General features: G+C 46.5%; 1 protein-coding gene across 2 annotated transcripts in view; it reads right to left on the bottom strand.

Moving 5' to 3' along the window:
- The window catches only part of GCN1 (GCN1 activator of EIF2AK4), a 746,722-nt gene extending 727,182 nt beyond the window's left edge, over nucleotides 1-19,540 (bottom strand). Inside the window, exon 1 of one of the 2 annotated variants that reach the window (XM_086942874.1) lies at nucleotides 19,451-19,540. In XM_086942874.1, the coding sequence (XP_086799000.1) occupies nucleotides 19,451-19,540 (90 nt within the window). The remainder of the gene's footprint in view (nucleotides 1-19,450) is intronic. The other variant, XM_086942875.1, reaches the window with a different exon arrangement.
- Between the last annotated feature and the right edge of the window lie 1,160 nt (nucleotides 19,541-20,700).

Raw genomic sequence — 20,700 nt, 5'->3', positions numbered from 1 at the left:
AGGGACCGCCGCTGCCCCTGTGGACGGTCCCTCCCCCTCGGGGTGGTGGACAGACGCAGGTCCGTCCGCCATCCTAATGAGGCCCTATGTTTGGAAATTCTACGGGACAGTTGATAAGGGACTTGTTTGTTTGTCATTGTAAAGAGAAAAGCATTAGACAAAAACTTCTTACTTTAAGTGATCCGTCACTTGAAGAAACCATTAAAATTGCTAAGAGCATTGAGACCTCTATGTCGTCGCTCAAAGAACTTGAGGAGAAAAATTCTGACAAACTTAATGAAAGTATAAACGCTATTAAGATTACTAAGTCACAGTCCAAAACAAAAAATGTATCTAACAAAAGTAGTGTGAAACCATCCAAACCTAATGGGATTAATACTAACATGTGCCTTAGATGTGGTAACCCTACTCATACAAAAGGTAGTAGGTGTCCTGCTTTCACTTATAACTATTGTAAAAAAGTGGGACATTTTGCGAAAGTTTGTTTGAAAAGGAAAAATTCTAACAAATCTGTTACATGTTCTGTTGACTCGGAAAGTGATTCAGAAGTCATTTCTGTCATTCGTGAGTTATGTTACCAAACAATCTGATGTTGAAGGTCATCCTTCCGATCGCGTAGACCCCATCGTAGAGATCGGTATTTGCACAGGTAGACATATAAAAGGAAAGGTTTACGTAGCCGTCAAAGGTTTGAATATCCTTGGGTGGTTCCACCAGGGCCTGTCTGGCATGATTTTGAAACCAGGCACACAGGAACAAGTATTAGTTGTGGAATGTCTTGATGACCTGAAACTGGATGATGTCAAATAAAAGTGGACATCTAAGTTTTCTTCCGTATTTGGAAATCACTTAGGTAAGATAAGTGGTTTCAAGCACAAGATTGTGGTTAAGCAAGGTGCTGTACCCGTGAAGCACAAACTTAGGGGAGAACCTTTCAGCGTCAGATCAGATTTAGAAAAGGAGCTAAAAGAATTGTGCGCTAAAGGGGTCATTGAGCCTGCTGAATCCTCCCTGTGGCTTTCTCCCTTGGTTGTAGCATGAAACAAAATGGGCAGCTCAGAGTCTGTGTTGACTTGAGATCTCTTAACAAAGATTTGGGTTGATTCTCACCCTCTCCCAAAAATATCAGATTTGTTTGCCACTACCAAGGGAGCCAAATGCTTCAGTAAACTTGATCTTGCCAGCGCATATCATCAAGTTGAGCTCCACTGAGTCTAAACATCTAACTGCTTTTGTCTCTCCGTTAGGAACTTTTCAATACCGTTGGATGCCCTCTGGCTTAGCCTCTGCAGCTTCCGTTTTACAGAGAGTCATGAACAACATTCTTAATGATTTGGACTCCATTCTTGTTTTTCAAGGCGATGTTCTTGTTTTTGGTCCAGACTCTCATTCTCATAATACTACACTTGAGAAGGTGTTATCATTATTCAAGGAATATGGTGTCTTGAAATCTGAGAAATGTGAATTTAACTGTGACAAATTGGAATATTTAGGACACGTTGTGTCTCAAGAAGGTACCAGTCCCAGACCAGGTTTATTAGAAGCAATAACATGTGCCCCTCCACCATCTGACAAAACTGGTGTTAAGTCACTGTTAGGGTTGTGTGAGTACTATTCAAAATTCATTCCTGATTTTGCCAAGATTGTTCGTCCGATAAGTGCTCTGTTAAAAAAGGGTGTACATTTCAAATGGAGTGAAGAGTGTGTCTTGGAGTTGGAACGTGTGAGATCACTATTGATACATTGTAAAACCCTTAAACCTTACGACCCTAATCAGGACTGTTGCGTCACTGTTGATGCCAGTCAGGTCGGTATAGGAGCTATGTTAACTCAAATTGTTGATGGTGTTGAAGAAACTACTGGATTCGCTTTAAGAGTCTTGAGAGCATCTGAACAACAATATTCGGTCATCGAAAAAAAGAGTTACTAGCTTGTTGTTGGGCCATAGAAAAATTCAGCTATATGTGTGGGGAAAAAGGTCCGTTCTTCTTACTGACCATAAACCTCTAGTGAATATTCTGGGGTATAACATGAGTAAGTGTTGCACGCCCAGAATTCTCAGAATGGTCGCCAGACTTTTGCAATATCGGTTTGATGCCAAACACATTGCGGGTGGGAAGAATTTCAGGGCAGATTTTCTGTCCAGGTTCCCTGTTAGCACCAATGAACAAGACAACAAAGTATAATGATCTGGTTGAGGAAGATTCTGAAGATTGTTTTGTTGCTACTATTGACATCCCTGAACTTAAGGTGCGTTTAGAAGAGGAATGGAGATGTGCTTTTCTAGCGGACTCCATTGTTTCTAATGTTTGAGAGCTGGTTAAGAGGGGTGAAAAGGGTCTGTCTCCTAGGGTACAACCTTTTTGCAAGATTGAAAATGAGTTCTCTAGAAGATTTATTATTGAGGGGCGAAAAATTAGTCCCTCCTTTTCTCAGAGATAACATTTTAAAGAAAGCTCATGAGGGACATCTTGGTGCAACTTTAACTAAACGTCGTATCCGAGATGCCTTCTGGTGGCCGTCCATGGATTCTGATGTAGAGGATATGATTCAAGAATGTTGTGTTTGTAGGACTTCAGACAAGACTCTCAAAGTATCCATTCCTCCTCTATCACCTATTGAGTGTCAGGATGGACTGTGGGTGAAAGTAGGAATTGACATTCAAGGTCCTTATGATGTTTTGTACGGACAGAACAAGTACGTTTTTGTTCTTATGGATTATGCTTCTAAATGGCCTGAGATAAAGCTTGTCAAGGAAGCAAATACGAAATCTGTTATTGATTTTCTCACCGAATTATTTTTGAGGGAAGGTTTTCCGGAAATAGTGGTGTCCGACAAGGGAAAACAATTTGTATACAAAGAATTTCAGCTTTTTCTACAATCTTCAGGTATCAAACATGTTAAGAGCTCACTGTACCATCCCCAGAGTAATGGTTTAGTAGAAAGGATGAATTGTGTTGTTGGGGAATGTGTTAAATGGGCCAGAGCAGGACATCATGATGTTGTGAACGCCCACAATGATATTATTTGGTCTTACAGGACGACACCACATTCTTCAACAAAAGTTGCATCGTTTGTTCTCATGAGAGGGAGAAAGGTCAATACATTGTTTAAACCTGGTTGGATGTCAAAATGTATTAAGTCCAACACTTGTGTTGATAATGTAATGTCTATTGTCAAAGAAAATGTGTCAGAAACAGAAGAGTTGGTTCGACTCCAAGAAAGGTGTCAAATTGTCTTATCTTAATGTGGGAGATTTTGTCAAAATCAAGTCTCCTATTTATGCCAAGAAAGGGGAAAGCAAATTTGGAAAACCCATTCAGTTAATTAAGATTTATGAAAATGCTGTTCAAGTCAAAGGCGGACACTGGTGGAATTTGTCTAAGGTTTCCAAAGTTCTCCAGTGCTCTGGTTCTTCCAATGTTCACATGTCTGATGGGGTGTTGAATGCTGGTTCTGAATCTCTGAGGAAATGTGTTACTTCAGATAATGTTATTCATCAAGGTCCTGTGCCTTCCCATTTTGTGAGAAGGAGCGTTAGACCTCGTACCCTACCTGCTCGTTATCGTTAACTTTAGTTGTTTTTGTTTTTTTGTTGTTTTGTTCAGGAACAAAGGAATGTATGTAGTAATGTGTATTAGTTTCCAAACATACCTTTATGTTAGTGTGTTAATTATCTAAGAGGTATTACCCATGATGTCACCTTTGGAATCTTTGGGTTTCCAAGATATCGGTGTTGTTCAGTTAGGTCCTTCTGCTGAACCTGGTGGGGCTGTCTTCTTCCTACTCCACGACCATGTAGTCTAATAAATACTTCTTGTATTTATACAGTGTTTCCGCCTCAATCACTACACTGTGCTAGGTCATAAAACAGAGCCCGGCAGTGACCCGTTTCAAGATCCTTTTTAAAACCTGCCGGTGCTCAAACTCGGTGGGGCCCGGCCCACTTAAAGCCCTGGGCCACAGTATAGTTTCAGGCCCTTGGCCCCCACAACATTGCAACATTCAAGTTAGTCTATAACTCCTCGGGTCTAGCCCACTCTAGACTGGGACACCAAGGGACCCGTACTTTTAGCGTGTTGGTGTCACCCTCTCGTCGTATCAAGGAAAATACTCCATGGGAGGGGTCTGGCGGCGCTAACTTGACTACATCAGGCAGTACAACATACCATGAGGTGGCATCAGAAAAAGTTCACCGGACCCCCAATGTTCTACCCACATAAAGCCCTACAAGCACACTTGTCGCATTGAGATTATACAGGCTCTAGGAGACACGGGGTCAAAACCCATGAAGTCAGGGAAAGTATGGGGAACACTACCCTCTAGACCCCAAAGGAAAAATGTAAACAGACGAAACATCCTGCACCCCTAACCGAGCCATCTCTAATCATTACTGGAACAGATTTTTATCACCAAGGCCGCTGCGCAGACAGAGCTTTTAATCCAGATACGGGTCCTACTGCTGTCAGGACCTCAACATGCGCCTTTCAGACAGAAATATATTGCAAGTTTTACTTCCTGAAGAATGCACACTCTGCCCTTTTTAGGGCTCAGCCTAGCGTACACTGCGCAGCAGTGTCACGCAGCCGAGATCTTATGTTTCCCCAGTACTGGGGCTTGAACCCGCCTTCTCTTCCATTGGCTAGCTTCATAAATGAAGGCTAGCCATTGGAAGAGATGTGTGTCACTCAGGGCTGGAGCAGATTCGTGGGCGTTTCTTGCTTTTTTTAAGCCCCGCCCCTTTTTGTTCGTCATTCAGAGTTGTTTTTTTATTATTATTTTTTTGGGGCGGCACTTTTGTTTTGCCATTTCCCCGCCGCTGGAAGAAGTCGTCCTCAGGTGAGTGCTTGCTGTCCTGCCCCCCCCTCGTAATTCGTGCTTGCTGTCCTGCCCCCCCAATGGGGTTCGTGCTTGCTGTCCTGACGCCCCCCCCTCGCGCCGTTTTGACTGGCTGTTTATTTATTTTTTGTAACCGATATTTACTGCTAGATCCCGTCCCGTACAACAACCAAAACAGGTGAGTTAAGTAAAACACTGTATCGAAAAAGTCCTGCCGCTGCGCGTCGCCTGCACTGGGCATGCTCAGATCAAGGATGCTGGGCTCTGATGAGGTAACCGAAGGCTGAGAACCGTCGAACAATGCGACGCGGTGAGGTGCGGGAGGAGTGTCAATCAACAGCAGCTCCGGAGACACCGGGAAACCGAAGCAGAGGCTGTCACCCCCTGCCGGGGCTGCCGACAGAAGCAGCCGTCCTTTCCTCCGAGGAGTGAGCGGCCGCTGGTGAGTGAGGGGGCCTGGTGTGGGAACGCTGCAATGGTCGCATCTCGATGGCGAGTGGCTGGTTAGTGGGGAAGGGGTGAGTGGAGTGAAAAAAAAGACAGCCCCTGGCTTTTTTTTCTGGGTCTCCCACCTGACTCTGGTCTGCCCGTACCGGCCCTGAGGTTTGTTGTCAGTCACAAGGGTGCCCATTTTGTTAAACGCAATTGAACTTTAACATTCAGCTGTGAGCAGCGGGGCACCCCTCCCGTATGCGCAGCTCATTTTTTTCCGCCAGGGAAGCAGATAATTAGTTAAAGTCCCTGCCTTACCCCAGAGGGATCATGGCGTATGTAGAGTTGTTGCAGAGCCTTCCACATACACATGGATGTGGTGGGGGTTGCCGAAGAGGCGGTTCGGTGTTTATCTCCAGGCAGATCCTGCCATGCCAGTTGTTGCCTGAATGCTGATTATGCATGCCTGCCTCTGTTGGATAATCAGCATGTCTTACATGCAACTGCTTCTCTCTGGCGGCCCTGCCTGATTTTGTTTTTGATGGATCTGCCAGTGTGTTTTGTTTTTTAGGAGAAGCGTTTGCTTGACTGTGAATACGCTTGGGGCACCTCTTACAGATCATGTGATCTTAAGTGCACAGCACTTGCCAGCTTCCCACATTTATGCCAGTCCACTTCTTTATATTTTTCATTTGTCTTTCGTTGTCGAATGGGTGGGTGCACAGCGCAACTGTCGGCAACAGATTGTAAACAATTACGTACTATTTAGATAGATTGGCTTTGGCTTCACCAGTGAAGTGCTATTTTTATACCTGGTGCAGTTGGTTGTTTTGTGCATCATTCCGCCTTCCAGTGAGTGCTTAACTGTATTGCATTTGTTTCTATCTTAAAAGTACATAACGTCTTCACAGTTTGACATTCATTTTGTATGTATACATTTTAATCAGACACCAGTCTTTTCTTGGCTTCTGCCCCCTGATTGTGCCGCTTTTCTTGCCTCTGTTCCCCTGATTGTGCCGCTTTTCTTGCCTCTGTTCCCCTGATTGTGACGCTTTTCTTGCCTTGTGTGTGTGGCTGTGTGTGGCTCTGTGTGTGGGGCTCTGTGTGTGTGTGTGGGGCTCTGTGTGTGTGTGGGAGGATCTGTGTGTGGGGGGAGGATCTGTGTGTGGGGGGAGGATCTGTGTGTGTGTGGGGGGGGGCTCTCTGTGTGTGTGGGGGGGGGCTCTGTGTGTGTGTGGGGGGGGGGATCTGTGTGTGTGTGTGGGGGGGGGGGCTATGTGTGTGTGTGTGGTGCTCTGTGTGTGGGGGGGGCTCTGTGTGTGTGGGGGGGGGCTCCGTGTGGGGGGCTCCATGTGTGTGTGTGTGGGGGGCTCTGTGTGTGTGTGTGGGAGGATCTGTGTGTGTGGGGGGGGCTCTGTGTGTGTGTGGGGGGGGCTCTGTGTGGTGTGGGGCTCTGTGTGTGTAGGGGCTCCGTGGGGGGCTCCGTGTGGGGGGCTCCATGTGTGTGTGTGGGGGGCTCTGTGTGTGTGTGTGTGTGTGTGTGGGGGGGGCTCTGTGTGTGTGGGGGGGGGGCTCTGTGTGTGTGTGTGGGGGGCTCTGTGTGTGTGTGTGTGTGTGTGTGGGGGGGGCTCTGTGTGTGTGTGTGTGTGTGTGTGTGGGGGGGGGGGCTCTGTGTGTGTGGGGGGGGGCTCTGTGTGTGTGTGGGGGGGGGCTCTATGTGTGATGGGGCTCTGTCTGTGCTGGGGCTCTGTCTGTGCTGGGGCTCGGTCTGTGTGGCTAGCTTTTTTTGTAGGTGGCTCTATGTGTGGGAGGCTCTGTGTGTGGGTGGCTCTGCGTGTGTGTGGCTCTGCGTGTGTGTGGCTCTGCGTGTGTGTGGCTCTGCGTGTGTGTGGCTCTGCGTGTGTGTGGCTCTGCGTGTGTGTGTGGGTGGCTCCGTGTGTGTGTGGGTGGCTCCGTGTGTGTGTGGGTGGCTCCGTGTGTGTGGGGGTGGCTCCGTGTGTGTGGGGGTGGCTCCGTGTGTGTGGGGGTGGCTCCGTGTGTGTGGGGGTGGCTCCGTGTGTGTGGGGGTGGCTCCGTGTGTGGGGGGGTGGCTCTGTGTGTGGGGGGGTGGCTCTGTGTGTGGGGGGGTGGCTCTGTGTGTGTGTAGGTGGCTCTGTGTGTATAACTCTGTGTGGGTGGCTCTGTATGTGTGTGTGGGTGGCTTTGCGTGTGTGGCAATAGGTCTCGCATTTGCGAGCGATTAAGCTATTGGAATTGTAAATGACAATGCCATTTATTTATGTTTTAAAAACAAAAACATAAATAAAAATAATGTCATGAGCAATGCCAATAGCTCTAACTTTAACAATGCCGAGACCATTGCATTGTAAATGCTTGTTTCCAGTAGTGATGAACTCTTGGATCTTCGGGCACCACTGCTACCTGAGGCGGCAGTTAATTAAAACAGGGGTGGGCCCTGATCAAACATCCAGCACGCACCTTACTGAAGCCCAAGCACAACCCCAGAGAGCGGGCGCGGGACGCAGGTCGTCACCGGCAAATAGGAACCTCCTGGGACCAAGCAGAATGCAAACCCCCAGACAGGAGGAGGAGGCCCTCAGGTTCCTGCTAAATAAACCGTAAACCATGACCCAGGAGGAACTCCATCAGACCACTGTGCTCACCAGCAGACCTCTTCAACTCTCAGCAGCGACAGAATAAGCCATTCTGTCCTGGAGAATCACAAAGGGGTCCAAGGGGTGCTCTTGTACCTTGGAACCCAAGAATGAGGAAATTATCGCATCACACCTGCAAGAGCTGCCCTGGGAAACTTCCCCTGCACCTGGCCGACAAGGTTGCAAAGCTGATCTTGGACGGGAAAAAGGATCACCCTTGGACAGCATCTGTGTGTCTCTCCTGAACATGGTGCAGATGTCAACTGAGGCACTGCAATATCAATCAAATAAAATGGACATCCAGCTGTCACTGCTCAACACCCTGGCTGTCTTCGTTAACGGCATCCATGAGAAGCTAGGAAGCTTAAACTCACTCCTTAAGCAAGCACAGCCAAATAATGAGCATGCGCAAGTAAGCTACCCTTGCATCTTGATTGAAGACAAACGGACTTCAGTCTCAATCATGCTCAATGACCTACTCACAGATATCAAACAACACCCTAAATCCCCTTGGGAATGCCACCTTTTATAGCAACCAACAACTCTGGGGCACAAGGTTTGCAAGAACCTGAAACACCAACAACTTCAGCTTAGAGCAGCGGATGATATAACATCAGCAGATCACTTGTAGGAGCACAGCGACTCCCCTCATCGGAGCAACTAGCAGAAACCATTACGCTGAATCTCACACCTGACACTGCTCTGGATTAAAAAAAACAACGCTACATACAGACGGTCTCAAAGGAAGAAAGGTCAGAATAAAAAGAATGACGCACCAAACCATACAAGAGTCAATCCTCTATTCAGATCAGCGATTAGACAAATGGAGGAGACACATCAGGAATTGGTTTCTCAATTGCAAGGCACGCCAGCAGCACACAACCAACCTACCTTCAGTGCCAGCGAAGGGAACCGTAGTCACTAAGTCCTGGGGAAGCAATCCAGTTCCAACACTGAGGAAGGGACCCCAGTAGTAGATCAACTCACCTTCGGTGCTAGCGAAGGGCATTGCAGTCACTACATCCTGGAGGAGCAGACTTGAACCAATACTGATAAACTGGTAATGACTGAAGGAACGAGGAGTACGACAGTGAAGCCTGAAGAAGCAATTATTTGCTCACTGGGCTCCGCATGACGCCACCACAGAAGCATTTATGGCCCCCAACATACAACACCTTGGGCCAGTGCTCCCTCGGGTGGCGCTCAGGAAAATAACTCGGGAGACAACCCCGCCTTAGCAATAATGGTCAGAGAGCAGGTCCAAGTCAGGACAGTATCTACTTACCCTACTGCCCCACCATCCGGCACCAACCAGTAAAGGGAGAGGCAGCAACCCCCATTCAAAAACCAAAGCCTAATCACTCAACACCCTTGGGGAACTGAATATTTGACACCTGTACTGTCTGACTTGCCGGAAGACAGAAATACATTAATTCTCATTCCAGAGTACAAATCCAGGGTAAAATGTGACATTCTGAATAGGAGCCACATCCTACTGTTATCATCAACCTTGAATCTAGCAGATTTAAGGTCAACGGATCTTATGTCGATATCATTTATCCATACAGAGGACCTTCCAGAGAGTGAAGACACCAAGGCCACCTGGAAAACATCCGCAATTGCCAAAGAAGTGTTGACAGAACAGTTGCATTTCAAGAAATGTGGAATAAAGCTTACCTTGTATCATGAACCAGGCTACCCTCTACCTTTGCTTCGCCCAGATTCAACAAGAGTGGCCACAAGACCACACAAACTCCCTTATTCTGTACTCCGGGGGGCTTTGGGGAATTCACCAAGAAAGAAGGTAGTATTTAATAACCAACAAGGTTGAAACCGTAACACAGCTGTACTTCAGGACAACAACTTGAGAACAATAAACCGTTCATCTGGTAATCCACACCAAAACGTACACTATGGCGCATTTTCCAAGGACAACCAAGGCTTCCTACACTTATGTTCTTGGAATGTCAACGGCCTTGCCAGAAGAACAACTGACTCCTAATTCCTTCAGTATGTTCAATCCTTTGACATCATCCTTCTGCAGGAGACATGGCTCACTGAACCATTTCACTTACAGGGGTTCACAAATGTACTTGCTTCAGCCGTCAAAGGGGCAAACTACGAGCACTTACTTGGAGGCCTTGCAAATTAAAACTCAATATCAAGTGCAGTCTCAGAGAGAGCACTGTATTCCAAGCCACAAGCAATTATCGCAGTCAAGATCACTATCTGTCCAAACCGAGGTGGTAATCATCAATGCTTACATCCACCGCAAAATTAGACCAAAGGCCTCATGACAGCTGGTGGAGCAGCTTCTGAGGTACACAGAGGAGGAGGAGGAGGAAACTTAATCCTTTCGGGCAACTTTAATATGCACCTTCTGGGCAACTCCGTGGACGTTTGTGTTAGCCCAATCCTCATACTGGGACATACTGGCGCAAGGCAGAAACTGCTACAGCAATATGAATAAAAACAGCCAGACAATTATAGGATGACTAAGAACAACTCAGCTTCAGGGACCTCAATGGCAGGTTCACAGAGGACAACTCTTCAGCAGACTCATTCCACTCCACCACTACCAGTTAGACATTAGATTACACCTTAGTTACCCTCTCGCAGTTCCACCGGGTCAACGAATTCCACCTAGGGGACAGACAAGACAGCTATCGACTCCCACAAGAGCCGTCCTTTTTTGCTACTCTGCACTTAGTCGCACAGTAGAGGTACCTGGCTCTGTGTTCACTGTTAACTAAAAGAGAATTAAGCATTCAGAGGATCTGTCAGCATCGGAAAAAAACTGCTACAAGGATCAGTAGTAACATCTAACTGCGCCCTAAAAGCATGGGAGTGTTTCATCAAAGGGCTGGCAACTACATTCACCATTTCTCTTAAAACAAGGACCCACAACAAATACACTGGGCAGCAGGACAGCATACCCCTGGCCCAATTAACAGAAATGAAATAACTCAACACTCTTAAGAACCTTATGCCGCAAACCAGGGGATACTGGTCTACAAACAATGCTGAGACTACAAAGCAACCTCGCATAAGAAGCTAAAGTGGACCATAAAAAGGTCCCAAGAAGACGAGCTATGTGCAAAACTGTTTTCAGATATAAAGCACGACAACAGTGCAAGTTTCTGTGTGGCAGCCATTAAGCTATTCCGTCAGGCCCATGGAGGCGTCACTTCATACATACCCGAGGAAACCTTGGCACATTTTCTTGGTGACCACTTCAACCAGCAATTGGAAGGAAGCACCCAGTGCCACCTATCCAAAGGCAGCTAGTCCAGCTCCAGCTTTGTCTCAACTCAAGGCAAACAGAATGCTTTTAAGTCAAATTGCAAATGGCAGAAGAAAGGGGGCTACGGGCCCATACGGCATCCCCCCTGCTCTTCAAAGCAAGAAGCAGAGCACAGGGCTGAGGCACTTGAACCAGTCGTTTCCCAAATTAGACTAGTAGGCAGACTGCCAGCCTCATGGAGAGGCTCTATAATCTCGCCCATTTAAAAACAGTGAGAACAAATTGTTGGCTAAAAACTTTTGTCTAGTGACCCTCACCTGTAAACAATGCAGCTAAATACTTTGTAGGGACATTGCCCGACAAATTAACATCTTGGGCCTCCAACAATGTCATAATCCTGCTGAACCAGACAGGGTTTTCAAAGCCGACAGTCAAAACAACCAACATCCTGACCATATCCCTCTCCAGGCAAATACCAACAACCAAAGGGCTGTAGCCTGGGTGTGTTCTTCCGCAACCCCGGTTTAACCTCTTCTTGGCTGACCTGGTGCAAAATCAAAACACCTAAAAGTACCACCTCCCAAAATTAGGGGACATGACACTCTCCAGCGTTCTATAAGCTGATGATGAGGGACACCAAAGTGAAGCTGCAATGTCTGCTCAACACAACGCAAGAGTACTCTGCCGAGAACAGCTTGCCCATCAACCTCGAAAAAAACACAACGCTTAACAATAACAACAAAAGAACACTGTCTTTGTATTGGGCCAAATCGCAGATTGGCACGTCTGCAGAATATAAACACCTGGGAGTAATCATTGATAAAAGCAGCTTATTTGTTCGCCAGAAAAGGGCAATCAAAAAGAAATGCCTATCACTGGCGGGAACGCTAAAAAATCACAAAGGAAATGGACAGAACCAACATTGTGAGCCCTGCTTCTGTTGGCACAAGCAAAGTTATTACTGACTATCACATATGGAAGTCAACTATGAGAAGAAGCGATGCCAAAATACTGGGCAGTACAGTGACGAAAGCATATAGGCTAATCTTCAATATTATGAACTATACCTCTCTGGCTCAGATCAGGCTGGAGTTTGACTTACAAAAGCAGGCCCTGGCCAGATGAGCGGAGTACATACATTGTTGGAACAAAATCAGAAAGGCAGATTCCAACACCCTGAATTACCATCTGTGGCAGGAGCTGAAATGTAGGGATAACTCGACAACCAGATATTACCTTCATAGTGCTAAAACATTCCAATTGCATTATCGAGCAAAATTTATTCAGGAAAAGCTATTTTTAGGGACTACTCGCCTTTTCTGGCTAATTGAAAATCAGGAAAGAAACTGACTTTTGACCTTTGCCTCTGGAAGCAGAGCAAATTTGACAAGATAACTAGATATAAAGGCATCTTTATTGCTCACAAAGTGAATGCCATTAAATCTCATCTTGTCAGATTTGCTAGCTTTCAGAGACAGAGCTCAAAATGCAGCTTCTCTTATTACATTTATTTTTCTTTCTGTGACTTAAGTTAGAGAATTTTGTAAAGTGAACTGTATGAGAATTGAAATGTGCAAAGCATGTTCAATGAAAGGCTGTAAGATGGCAGGCAAGTTTCTAACAACATTGAAATAGCAAAGCGAACTGTTCAAACACTTAAAATATATTTCACTAGTTATGAAAACCCATTTTTGTAAGTCTGTGGTGAAAAAAATATTATGGGATCAAAACAAATTAGAACACTTTACTTGGTGATGTGCACAGTTTAAATATGTTTGCTGAAACCCAATTACCAAAAATTGTTTATGTGCTATTTATTATCAGTAAAACTACGTTAATGGGAACATTTTGTGGCCAGTTCAATGGAAAATATGCTATCTGTAAATGACACTCCCCTACCATATCATGCTTTGGTGATAAATGTATTTATGAAAAGTGAGTTTTTAAACATGAACTCGGCATTATTACTGCTCCTGCCCAGATCACTATGCTATTAGTGAACTAAGAGGCAAGACAGGAATCATGGTTACCCTATAAATGGGCTTGATTCTTGTTATGCATGGAGCAAACATTTAGTCTATCTAGAGAATAAAAAAATAGTTTTTTAGTACAGCAGAAATAGCAAACTTGCATATGTGAAGGCGCTTTCTTATGTGATAATAAAGAAAAAGGTGGCTCCACAAGACAAATATTTGCCTAGAATCACACAATTTGAGACCAGTTCATGGGTCAATTACATTACAGTTAGGTCGAGTAGATTATTAAAGTTACTAGACCTGCAGGTCTAGTAAACATTTCCTGATTTTTCGAGCCCTGCCTCCAAGAATCACTGTCAGTCAATGGGTTAAACCTGCTTTGGGACACTCCCCTCAGCCACTTGGCCTTAAAAAAACTGGCCAGGAAAACAATACGTCTTTCACTCACTGAAGACAAGGCCGCCTTGGCATGCAGAGCTCACACCTGAATGACTAAATCCACTTACACCTCCAAAATTTTTTAACACTGCGTATTTCTGAGCTGCCAAAGTGAAGTTCTTGAAATACTGTTTGGGGTTGCTTCTCGCTCTACCGCAGAGCTTTCCAAACTGTGTGTCCCGACACACAACTGTGTCACCTGCAAGTGGTGGGTGTGTCGCTGGATGAGGCACTTAGCACATAACTGCTAATTAGGAGGGATTCCTTTGAAAGACTGTCTTGGAGTCAGCCACAGCAGCGCAGACTCCGAGATACTCTGCTCTAGGGAGGCCAGGAGATTCACAACAAAGCCCTATTAACAAGTAAATGGTCCTTTAAAGACCTGCGAAGTACTCGGGTGCAGCTGTGTGTGCACTGGAAGCTGGGGTGAGGTGACAGAGCATGACAGGCAGAGGGAGGGAGACCGTGAGCTAGAGGGAGGGAGACCGTGAGCTAGAGGGAGGGAGACCGTGAGCTAGAGGGAGGGAGAGAGGGAGGGAGACCGTGAGCTAGAGGGAGGGAGACAGGGAGAGAGGGAGGGAGAAAGACAGGGAGAGAGGGAGAAAGACAGGGAGAGAGGGAGAAAGACAGGGAGAGAGGGAGAAAGACAGGGAGAAAGACAGGGAGAGAGGGAGAAAGACAGGGAGAGAGGGAGAAAGACAGGGAGAGAGGGAGAAAGACAGGGAGAGAGGGAGAAAGACAGGGAGAGAGGGAGAAAGACAGGGAGAGAGGGAGAAAGACAGGGAGAGAGGGAGAAAGACAGGGAGAGAGAGACACAGACAGACAGACAGACAGAGAGAGAGACAGACAGAGGGTGGGAGACAGACAGAGGGTGGGAGACAGACAGAGGGTGGGAGACAGACAGAGGGTGGGAGACAGACAGAGGGTGGGAGACAGACAGAGGGTGGGAGACAGACAGAGGGTGGGAGACAGACAGAGGAAGCGAGACAGAGGAAGCGAGACAGAGGAAGCGAGACAGAGGAAGCGAGACAGAGGAAGGGAGACAGACAGAGGGAGACAGACAGAGGGAGGGAGGGAGACAGAGGGAGGGAGACAGACAGAGGGAGGGAGGGAGACGGAGGGAGGGAGACAGAGGGAGGGAGGGAGACAGAGGGAGGGAGGGAGACAGAGGGAGGGAGGGAGACAGACAGACAGAGAGAGACAGAGGGAGGGAGGGAGACAGACAGACAGAGGGAAATAGAGACAGGAAGAGGGAGGCAGACAGAGGGAGACAGACAGAGGGAAATAGAGACAGGAGGAGGGAGACAGACAGAGGGAGACAGACCGATAGAGAGAGACAGACAGATAGAGAGAGACAGACAGATAGAGAGAGACAGACAGATAGAGACATAGGCAGAGAGAGGGAGGGAGACAGAGGGAGGGAGACAGAGGAAGCGAGACAGAGGGAGGGAGTTAGACAGAGAGGGAGACAGACAGAGACAGGCAGAGGGAGACAGACAGACAGACAGACAGAGGGAGATATAGGCAGGGAGAGGGAAGGAGACAGAGGGAGGGAGACAGAGAGAGAGGGAGGAAGACAGAGGAAGCGAGACAGAGGGAGGGAGGTAGACAGACAGGCAGAGGGAGACAGACAGATAGAGGGAGACAGACAGATAGAGGGAGTCAGACAGAGGGAGACAGACAGATAAAAGGAGACAGACAGACAGAGACAGACAGACAGACAGACAGACAGACAGACAGACAGAGACATAGGCGGAGGGAGGGAGAGAGAGGCGGAGGGAGGGAGAGAGAGAGGGAGGAAGACAGGGAGAGAGAGGGGGGAGACATAGGGAGAGGGAGGGAGACAGAGAGAGGGAGACAGTTACAGTGGGACACAGAGGGAGGGAGACACAGGGCAACAGACAGAGGGAGGGAGACGGAGGGAGGGAGACAGACAGAGGGAGGGAGATAGAGGAAGCGAGACAGAGGTAAGTAGACAGACAGAGGGAGACAGACAGAGGGAGAGGGAGGGAGACATTGGGAGAGAGAGGGAGGGAGATAGTTACAGAGAGAGAGAGAGGGGGAGAGAAAGAGAGTGAGACAGACGGAGTGAGTGAGAACCCCCCTCAAGCCCCCCTTAGGTGGTACGGGCTCGCTACGCTACGCTCACTCGCTACACTGCCTTACTGTGTCCCAAAATGATGCATCTCCAAAAAGAGAGTCCCCAACATAAAAAGTTTGTAAAGCTGTGCTCTACCGTATCTCCCCCTAAGCAGCAGAAGCTCACACTGATTTGCTCCTTATGTGGCCAAGGATAAGAAATCTTGCTCGATCAATTATGCTCCAGTAAGGAGTTACTGGGGGTAAATTAAACAGCTGATAATGTTCTCCTAATATCAAGATTTGTCATATATTCGCTCACATCCCCAAATCGAAGCACGCTCCACTCACCAGTACATGTTAGAGCAGGGGTCTCCAACCAGTCGATCGCGAGCTACCGGTAGCTCGCCGACCCTCTGGGAGTAGCTCGTGCCTCCTATCTAATGAAGACGTGATTTCGCATTTTATTTCGTATTACATCATTCTCTTTTATGGCAATCAGCTCCTGCCGCCTTCACCCAAACCAGCTCCTCAGATTGGCTAAGGTGAGCTTTGCTGGGGCGGGGCGGGCTGAAGAACGTGACGTTCTTCCTGAAGTCACGCTTCCTAAAGTCATGCACCACCTCTTTTTTCCATGCTGGCGCCGTGCTTCGTATTTCCTATTTGATCCTCCCGGAGTTACTGCAAGGTAAGATGGCCCGTGGCCGAGCAGCAGCATAGTGATTTGTTAAAATTAACCCCATGCAAGCAAGGCCCTTTGGTTTGAACGTCGGCTCCCACCGCGCTTTAGATCTGCATTAAAAAATAATGCGCGGTGGCAGGCGACGTTAAGATCAAAGGTGCTTGCAGGCACTGGGCTGCTACGCCGTGGCAGCTGGTGCTAAAATGCAAGTTCCTTGCATGCCCGGAGCTGACTTCACCACGCTTTCATTTGCCTGCGCGTTGTAGTCTGTGAAAGTGGCTCCGTGCATGCAAGGAACTTTTGAGTTTAATATGGGCTGCAACAGCGCTTTACATCTACCGGAATCAGAAGTCGTTGCATGCACTGGGCAGCTGTGGCGCTTTTTTATTTGCCTGCCGTCATTAGTAAAACACGGTGGCAGATAACAAAAAAATCCTTGCCAGCAATAAAACTCTTCACTGTCTACTTCAGGCAACTATATTGCGTGGTGTAATATTCAGTGAAAGTTTTAACTGATTACTACACCGCGCTATATATTTGCCTGAAGTAGAAAGAGAAAGCTGCTCCGAGCATGCAAGGAACGTTGGCAGCCACCGCGCTTTACATCTTTCTTCAATAGTAAAGTGCGGTGGCAGCGGATATTGCAATCAAAGGGCCTCATATGCACTGAGCTTCATTTTTGTAATTTAACTGTGGGGCAATTTGAAAATGAAGGTCAGACTTGGGCGAAGTATAACAGTGCATTGAAAATATGTGTTTGCACTGTCAACATTATTAAATATATATATTTTTTGAAACATGAAGGCTGTGTGCCTCTTGCTTTGCATATTTCCATTCTGCAACATATGTGTAAACGTGCAGAAACAGGGCATTGCCACCAGTCAAAGACGGAGTCCCTTTGATGAGTTTTTGTCTTGTTCTTCTCTGCTTTTTAATGTCCAGACTGCAAAATTCATGCCACAGAATGTGAGAAGGGAAAATACATTTTTACTTTCCAATCTCCTACTTTTGCAGTAAGGCACAGGCTCCAGATGAGTAGGGACCCATCAAACATTTTGTTAGCGGTGCGCAGACCAAACAATTAACAGACAGAGCACAATGGTTTTTGAGACAAAGAATAGTAAAATGAATTCAAGTATGCACTGGCAGCCCTCAATATTTTGAGCACGTGAAGCACCATGGCTGGGATAGTACACAGACAGATTGATGCCCTCACATTCAAAACCTTTTTTGAAGAGGTTTACACCTGCGTGCCTTATGGGTATGTAGCAATTGTGCGCAGAGGATAGCTGTACTGTTAGTGAATGGCTTTTGAGAAAATGGAGATGTGCTTAGTGTAGGATGCAGAAAATGCTGACATCTGAAATCTGTGAAGTGCAGGACGAAGTGTGAGAACATAATTGAGTTAGGGGTGAAAGCTAGACTGCAAAGTAAGCCCTTGTAAAATAGACTGCAAATTATGGTTTGATTAAATAAAAGGCTGCCAAGAGATTGGAGTTGGATTTCTGGAAGTAGAAGACTGGGCAGAGAGTGGAAGGCTTAGCAGACAGTATGTTGCTGGGCTGAACAGAGTGAAGAACTATGGCTATGCATTTTCTGGACTTTGTAGAGTTGAAGTATGTGTTATAGAACTGAGTGAAGTGCTTTTTAGTGAAACTAGGTTTGCCACCTTTCCAAATGCCGGCCATTTGTTGCTGTTTTAATAGTTTGCAAAGGCCCAAGCATGAAAAAAAGTAATATGTATTCACTTGTAACATAACTTTTCTCCCTTTGTTTACTTTACTTTATTTGATAATGAAGTAAGGGGAGGCCTTCTGTTGCAGCTTTTTATCTATTCTAGCGCTTACTAATCCAATGTGTGGCACTGAAGCACTTACCTACATGGTCAGCAAGCTATGGCATGTGTACTGTGGGTAGTTGGACATGTTTTGTTTGGTTTGTGATCCTATGTGGGAAGTGTTTCCTTGTCTTCCCTGATGAACAGCAGTAATTAGGCTTAAAGTTAATGAAGCTGGGTGTGGGGAGATGTCTCAGAAAAATGCGCGAGTTGCTCGGCCTTTAGTAGCTCACGACTATTTTTACTGATCAGAAGTAGCTCTCACTACAGAAAAGGTTGGAGACCCCTGTGTTAGAGCATTGAACACATTCCCACAAAGCACACACATACAATATAGTTGGCTATCACCATTATCGCAGTAGCACTCCCTAACAGGATATTAAGGGAAACTCTTAACATGCATCCAGCACAGTGCAAATATAACATTACAGATTATGGCATTCAACAACACTCGCACACATCTTGCATGTGAAAACAGAAGACGTGCAATAAATATGGTACAGCCCTCAGTTCGCACCCAAACTCCACGGTCAGGTTACCAAGGACGACTGTGCGGGTGCTCTTCAATTTTGCGCCGCGAAAACAGACCTTTGTATTGTTGAGTACATTTACACAATGCTTTGAACTCGTATCAGTATATCCCCAATACCAACAACGTAGTATTGGCCACTTCTTTCTCGACCCCCCCCCCCCCCCTAGTAAATTCACAGAATGGCACTATGCCCCACACTCATATAGCAATATTCTTTTGACCTCCCCTAGGTCCGAGATTGAACGCTGCACGTATTCGTCATTACTGAAGCAAACAGTGGCATGCTCCATTACCTTTCACTTCTTACTGTCCACATATGTGCCCTGAAGGCCTATCCGCTCTGCAATCCCACTTAGATCGCACACTAACAATTGTAAGGTGCCCGGGATTCACTCCCTTGTCCCCTTCTCTGTCACCATTTACACCCCACTACAGCCAGGTACACAAGCCGCCTCGTCTTTTAGCATTAAACATATCCTCTGTCCTATTTTTTTTGTAATAAATGCTCACGTGTTTAATGCCCTACCTCTTATTTGGTCAGTGCCCTGGCATGTCAGGTGGAAGTCTATCGCATAATCGCAACTAGACGTCAACCCCGCCTACCCAAAGAAAGTGTCACAAACAGCGCCGTAGAGACCCCACCCGAAGTTTTTAAGATTCAGCTGTTGTACTTCCATAGCCTCCTCGGAGGACAACATGTACTGCAGCTATACCGAATCAAACACGGCCACACTCACTTGCGTGTCTGCCGCCATCTTGCCGGCTGCAACCCAGGAAGAACATCTGACGCACTTCCGGGTTGTACTGTAGGTTTCCTGAGTTGACATTTGAGTGATTATCGCGCCGTACCAAAATATACACCAATCGTTGAAAGATGTCCTGTAAGTCAGTCAATTGTCGCCATTTTAGAATGGGGAGGTTTCCTTTGGTCCTGTTGTAGTGGGAGATTACATGTTAAATTGCGTCCATCTTAGAGTGGGTGTTTTAAACGCACTGTGGTGAATTTTCGGTGTTCCTAAAGATCCTGCAAGTTATTCTAAGTGGGCAAATACGGTGCTCATGTAAAGCGCTCCAATACCTTCGGGTCGAGTTCGGGCTATATAAAAAACGCAAAAAAATATAGAAATAGGGTGGCTATTTCCTTAATCACTTTGCAGGCTAATTTGCACTCGTGGACATACTTTGCATGAGGTTTCACAATATTTTTTTTTAGGGATCGAGGAAACCATAAGCATACCTGATACGTTTTCAGATTGCTAATGTGTAACATTTCCATGCTTTAAGTGTTTATAGTGTCATGCTACTGCCGAATGTGTGTTCAATTCAAGAGACAAGGAATGAAGCAAGTATAAAGAAAGAAGCATATAAACAAATTCTATGTCAGGACAGGAGGCTCCGATTATGCTTTTCTCATTTCTTTATTAGAAATGCCCAGCAGCCAATAAAACAGTAAAAAACTACAGTACCCATAAACACCAGGGTAACAACCATAGAGACCACAGTATAAAAGGTCATATAGCTAGTCTATTTCCTCTTTCTTTGCTGCTCCGCAGCCAGTTAAGTGCTTTTGACTTCTTATCTACTCTTGTATTTACATTTAATGCTTGTATACTGCATATATGTTTTGCTTTACTTAGCGCTTCAACTCGCGCTGCATTTTGTGTCTCACGCGTTCCTCGTTCTTGGTTGCCGTGTTCATTGTTCCGCCGCTTCTGCGTGCGCTGCTGTTGGGAGCGTGGGCGCACCTCCCTTTAAACTGGTCGCTTGTCGCCCGCGTTTTCATTTGCTTTGTGGAGCTGGAGACCGGGGTTTAGGAGGCTTGCGCGCTGTGCACGAGCTCTTCTCTGTGAGTCCCGAGGCGGCAATTTCCCGGCTTGGATACTGTGTTTCCACAGCGCCAGGAGTGTTTGCATTTCGTCTTTGTTACGGCAGAGTGTAATAAAGATGATTCCAAGGACAGGAATGCAGATTGAAGATGATTTATTGA

This window comes from Lissotriton vulgaris, chromosome 11 (genome assembly GCF_964263255.1).
Source record: "Lissotriton vulgaris chromosome 11, aLisVul1.2, whole genome shotgun sequence".
Taxonomy (NCBI): domain Eukaryota; kingdom Metazoa; phylum Chordata; class Amphibia; order Caudata; family Salamandridae; genus Lissotriton; species Lissotriton vulgaris.
This window is presented reverse-complemented; position numbering and strand designations above follow the sequence as displayed.